This window comes from Laccaria bicolor, genomic scaffold (genome assembly GCF_000143565.1).
Source record: "Laccaria bicolor S238N-H82 LACBIscaffold_102 genomic scaffold, whole genome shotgun sequence".
NCBI lineage: Eukaryota > Fungi > Basidiomycota > Agaricomycetes > Agaricales > Hydnangiaceae > Laccaria > Laccaria bicolor.
This window is the reverse complement of record NW_001889973.1, coordinates 53,916-59,416: the sequence shown is the minus strand read 5'-3', so window position 1 is coordinate 59,416 and position 5,501 is coordinate 53,916. Positions and strand designations below refer to the sequence as shown.

Sequence of the window (5,501 nt, the reverse complement as noted above, 5' to 3'; positions counted from 1 at the left end):
GACAGTTGTTCCAGAGCTGATCTTGGCATCTCCGGTTCCTACTTCAATACCCAATACCCTGGGAAGTCCGCTATCTCAGCAAGTTGCTCCACGTCTCCCGTCCCCGCCACCATCATCTCCGTGAGCGTGGGCGTCGCAGAACTCAACCCTCGTGGACTTACTTCCCTCTCAATTCCGCCTACAAGAACTTCGTCGCGTTCAGGTGGGCCGTAGTTTCGCGGAAAGACCATCGAATGAAGGGCCATCGATGAGCTCAACGCCCCGACTTTTGCAGTTTGCCTATTCATCCTCATCCCTATGCAGTATTCCGAACGACGAGGACGAGGACGAGGAAGAGGCTGTGATAACTTCGAGCTGCTCCCCTCTCATAGTCTCAGCAAGAATACGACTCCCGAGTTGAAGAAGGAGATCATGGTTTTGGTAGGATTCAGCAGGGCGAGCATAGCGCGGAGAAGAATTGTTTGAATGAGCTTGAAATGGAGGGACAAGACTAAGGATGGGACGAGGAGAACGTCAACAACCTGTTTGCTTCACCCACGCCAGAATTTGACGCTTCTCTAGAGCAGGGAGGGGGCCGGACGTTTCTGTTCTGTATGACGACAGACCAGCATCTTCCGCATCATAGGTCTATCAGTCAATCTTCCCTTCCAACTCCTTCATCTTTTCATCCAACCAGCAAGATTTGGAACGTCGCCCAACAGCACAACCTTGTCAGTCAAGTAACTTTTCTCTTCGAATCCCCTCCGTTGCTTCTCCACTTCCTCCTCATGCTTCTCAACGTACCACTGCAAGTTCCGAAAAATCTCGCCAGATACATGTTACACCCAAACCACCTCATATATCTCAAGAGGCTATATATACATCTTCCCCCAAACCTCAGCCGGAAGTAAAGGATGAGAGCCATCATTGGCTTTGCCTTACTCAGTCGCTGTCGCAGCTAATTGATGAAGAAGGCGATAGCAGCATTCGCGCCCGTGGATTTGAAGCCCGTTACGATAGCGACGATGCGGAGATCGTTCCGGTTCAAAAACGCAAGATCACCGCAGGTCACTCTGAAGCTATGAAAAAAAAGATTGAGCTTAGAGGGACTGTGAAGACACTTCTGTCCAAGCCACGAGATAGCGCCGCCGCTAACAAGGTAGTGAGAAAGAAAAGAAAAGTGACGGTGGACAATGAGGATGAGGAGCCGCCGCTGAAGCGCGCCAAGGACAGGTTGACGATGAAAAGAAGGGGAAGGGGGCGAAGAAAGATTGTTCTACTGCATCTCACGTTGAAGCAAGAACAAAAGCCGAAGAAGAAAAGGGTAGGTGGAGTCGATGGATAGGGCTTGGTCGCCTTCTGCTTCAGGGCAACGAGGTCCCGGAGGGGGAAACGGAGGGTTAGGCGGCCAGCAATGAATGAGCTCTTATTGTTCCCCGCGTCTGTTCCTCATCTGATTCATCTCTGGACCTGATTAGTTCATCAAATGCGACTTGTAGGTGTTTCTTGACGACGTTTCATACTCGTTTTATGTCTAACATTAATGAAGATGCTTCGCCTGGTTCACTACGGCTGCGTCGGCATCACTCTAACGGACACAAGGCTCAATCCTACAGAAATGTTCTTTTGTCCTCCTTGTGACACCAATGGAAGGTCCTTCCTCATCCTTTTCTTATCTGAGCCCTCATTCACAAAATCTTGCTTGATAGTTCTCGCAAGTCTCGTTAATGGTGACTTGCTATGGTCTTTGATTGTTTATGATTGCCAAGGAAACCCGCCGGGGATCTTGAAACGACTTTCCGTGGACAGCCAGATTGCGATCACGGAGCACCTGCAAATGAATACTTTGTGGTTGACATTGTTGGGAGGAAAATAATTATGACAGGTGGACATGGTCGGCTATCGAAATGGTTGGTCAAGTGGGACAGGCAAGTACTTTTCATACTACTTGTCCGCATTGCAGGCTGACGCTGCCTCACAGTTACCCGATAAATCAGTGTGCTTGGGTGTATGAGAATGCAATGGCCGACCCGCAGAAATTGATCGAAGAAGTAGAGGAGGCTGCCACGAAGGAGGGGATTGATCTTACCCGAGAATGTTGTTGTGGGAAGTGATTGAGGGGGGTTGGTCACATCGATTTTTGAGCAGGTCTTGTCATTATGAACTCTCCGTAAATTTGAAGCATATTTGTAAGGGTAATGTAAGGTTGTAAGTAAATAGTTTAGGGATGAAAGTAACGACGCTCAGTGTGTGACTCTTGTGTGACTCACCTTCAATTGCTCCTTCGTGAACTAACCGCAATCTTGGCTAGGAACCGCAGCCCAACCAATACAGCGATGCCTGAACAGAGCGCCAGCTACTATGAAGGCCGAATCATGGCTATGTCTAAGTTGTTGAACAAGGTCTCTCGGCAGGCCGCACTTTCCTCCCCAGGACCTGCTGAAACAGCAGAGTCTCAGGCATATTATCACATTTCGACGCTCCTGACCCGAGGCTCCGATGACGGCGGATATGCACGGAATGTAATCGCTGTCACTGGCGTCCAACGGCTGGTAGACGCAGCTGCTTCCGAACCTGACTCGGACAAGGCGCCTATACTCGCTTCCGAACTCGACTTGAACAAGTCGCCTGCACTCCCATCCTCACCCGACATTGACACTAGCCTTGTCAAGATCCACATCACTATTTCTCAAAACCAATCCCTTCAAACATCTCCCGACCACACTATTGTACGTATAGAGCCTTCGCAAACCCCACTTTCCACAACTCTTGGAACCATGTACGTCATATTGTTTGTTTGAAGCACGGCGTGCCATTGCTAAAGTCCCCACTAAATCCATCTAGAAACCACAATACAAAAGTCTCCCTGGAGAAGCATGCTGCTGACATCTTCGGGGCACTTATTTCAACCTCGAAACTCCATCGAACCACAGACAGCAAGGAATACAATAAAATGAGTTACCTTTCCCTCTCATTGATTATTGAGCGATCTTTCCCAAAAATACAAAAGAGAGTAGAATCGTTGCGATTTCTGTTCAAGCCAGAAATTTTGGAGATGTTGATCAAAGAGGACCTGGAGCTATCCGGAGATCTTGTGGTCATTCCACCAAAGCAGGTTCGGGTATGCCATACAGCTGAACACTGTTATGTCGAAGTTGGTGCCTGGGTGGAAGCCACTTTTGCATCTAGCAATGTTCCGTGTGAAAACCGTGATGGTACCCTCTATTTCCTCTTCCACAGCAGCTCAGCAACCCAATGGATCCGAGCCCTCATCTCAGTCTATCGCTCTGTCAAGGCCTCAACACAGAAGTGCCCAAGCAATGATTCAGAGTGGCATGATCTTTACACCCAGCTGGCGCAGCTGCACCACATCGTTTATGTCCTTGGCTCCTACTACGATGCCATCCTGACCCTTCCAGGCTTGGTCAAATTTCTCAAGGATAACGTCAATGTAGGATATGCAATCAATGATATACGTAACCACACTAATGATATACGTAAGCACCTTTTTGCAAGGATGGTTTTGGATTAACCTATCTGTGCATGCAGATGATGACAACGAGTCTGATGACAGATCCGATGCCCTCTCTGACATCGGTGTTGATGACCATGAAGATGCTGGAAAAATTTTGATGCGATATTTCCGTGCAATTGTGGCTTGGAATCAGGCCTATGCATGGCTAGACTCTTCCAAACTCTTCAGGTCATCGAAAGGGATTATGTCCTTAAACATTGTCAAGATGCAGGTTGTAGGAACCTGTTAAAGGAGTGACGCTGATTCGCGTGGTCCAAGTAACAACGACGAAGTGAATCTGGCGAGTTTCTAGATAAAGGTTGCTACACTGGTGTGTAGACTTCTAACGAGAATCTAATTGGAGGAGAGAATCAATCTCTTTACGCGAGTAGTTACTTATGCTCTGGAAAGCCACGAGCGTAAACGTACTCTCCTTTCTCGGAAAGCCGCAGAAAGGTGTGAAAAGATGATCTGCGGATAATGGGGAAGGAGGAAGAAGAAGGTTCAACTTCAAGGGAGTCACGAGCTCCCTACTACAAATAACTATGCTACTGACCTCGTTAGTATATCCCTGTTACGCGTGTAGTCGAGTCGTGAAGACGATGCTCGAAGGCTGCAAGCGAGTGCAAGATGTATGAATAAGAAGATAGAATTTACTACATGTGTAACTGCGAAAATTGTAACCAAGTGTGACTACTGTGACCACGTGACAATTGAAGCGGAATACGTTAAGTTGGGAATATACCAGTAAAGATGGATGAAGGGATCGATCCGTAGTCCTACCCGTTACAGAGCCCCCCTATTCCCCACTTGACGTGGCCGGTACTCTTCGGGCAACTTGATATCCATCAAGCGACGCTTGTTCCAGTCCACGAGAAAGCCGTCGATGATCTTGGAATGTAAACGAGTTAACATGGCTGGGACTACTTGGTTGAGGCGTTCCCGCGATCCCCTGTGGCCTCGGTTCAATCGACGGAAGTAATCGTTCCACATCCCGGGGGTCCTGAACTTTGCGGAGCCCTGCAGGATTTCCTTTGTAATGTCGTTGAACATGTTATCCATGCGGCTGTCCCACTCCCCAGTCCAGAAGAAACAGCCTTCATCTAGAATGTCCTTCGAGGGATACAGGGACTTGTCACGGTCGCTGTCACTGCGAATGCAGCCAAAAAGGATGTCGATTTCTTGGGGGGACATTTTGTCAGTGTATAGGAACATGGGGTGCTCGTCGTCTGAGTCGATGTATCCGCGTCGGTGGAGATAGACATCTGGGGAAGGGCCCTCCATGAATTGCGTGACAAGTTCCATTCCGCCCCATTTCCGACCCAACCAGGCTATAGGGCCTCCCATACCAACTAAGATTCTGGCATGCGGCCTTCGTATGATATCGTTCACACGACTCATATAATAAGCGCGTAAGGCTCCCTGCGCAGTATAGGCGAATGGTGCTTCGATCGTCGATGACGGCTTCCCTACTAGACGGTCGATGTCAGAGACCTCCTCTGGTTTGAATTTCCCAAAGTCTTTGACTTTGACTCCAATGGTGAGTGGTAACCCGTGACAGACCGCTTTGAACAAAAGAGCTGGCATCGAGGGAGTATCTGGGGAACAAGTGGCCCAGAACCGTAGTCGAGCTTGTGCGCGAATATCAGGTATGAGAAGATAACCGACGTCGAGGTAATCCGGGTTCCAAGCTAGGGGCCGCTTACTGGTCCAAGGGTCCACTGCGCTGATATATTGACCCGCTAGGTCGCGTAACTCCTCAATGTATACTGCTCGTTGATTGGGCAACGTAGGTTGACCACGACGTGGCGAGGCTGACCGTCTATGAAAATCTTGGTCGCCTGAACTTCGAAATTGACGCGCTGCTGAGGATGCCCTGGAGCCGGAGTGACTGGATGGAGCGGACATCGCTTGTGTCCATCGGGAAGCGATTGTGACCGGAGAAGCTGGTTGTGGTATGACGAGCAGAGGATGAGCTGCGGGTACCCAATGCGGACGTGGAAGGGGT

At 49.2% G+C, this 5,501-nt stretch overlaps 2 protein-coding genes across 2 annotated transcripts; one reads left to right on the top strand and one right to left on the bottom strand.

The window, feature by feature from the left end:
- The first annotated feature begins 1,150 nt into the window (after positions 1 to 1,150).
- Positions 1,151 to 2,110, top strand: LACBIDRAFT_296120 (uncharacterized protein). The gene is made up of 5 exons (XM_001890491.1): positions 1,151 to 1,393; positions 1,456 to 1,474; positions 1,529 to 1,632; positions 1,749 to 1,907; positions 1,961 to 2,110. Exons 2-5 carry the CDS (start codon positions 1,466 to 1,468, stop codon positions 2,091 to 2,093), a joined length of 405 nt encoding a protein of 134 aa, XP_001890526.1. The 5' UTR covers positions 1,151 to 1,393; positions 1,456 to 1,465; the 3' UTR covers positions 2,094 to 2,110.
- A 2,169-nt stretch (positions 2,111 to 4,279) lies between these two features.
- Positions 4,280 to 5,080, bottom strand: LACBIDRAFT_335621 (uncharacterized protein; the record flags this gene model as incomplete). Its single annotated transcript, XM_001890487.1, has 1 exon — positions 4,280 to 5,080. One exon carries the CDS (start codon positions 5,078 to 5,080, stop codon positions 4,280 to 4,282), a length of 801 nt encoding a protein of 266 aa, XP_001890522.1.
- Between the last annotated feature and the right edge of the window lie 421 nt (positions 5,081 to 5,501).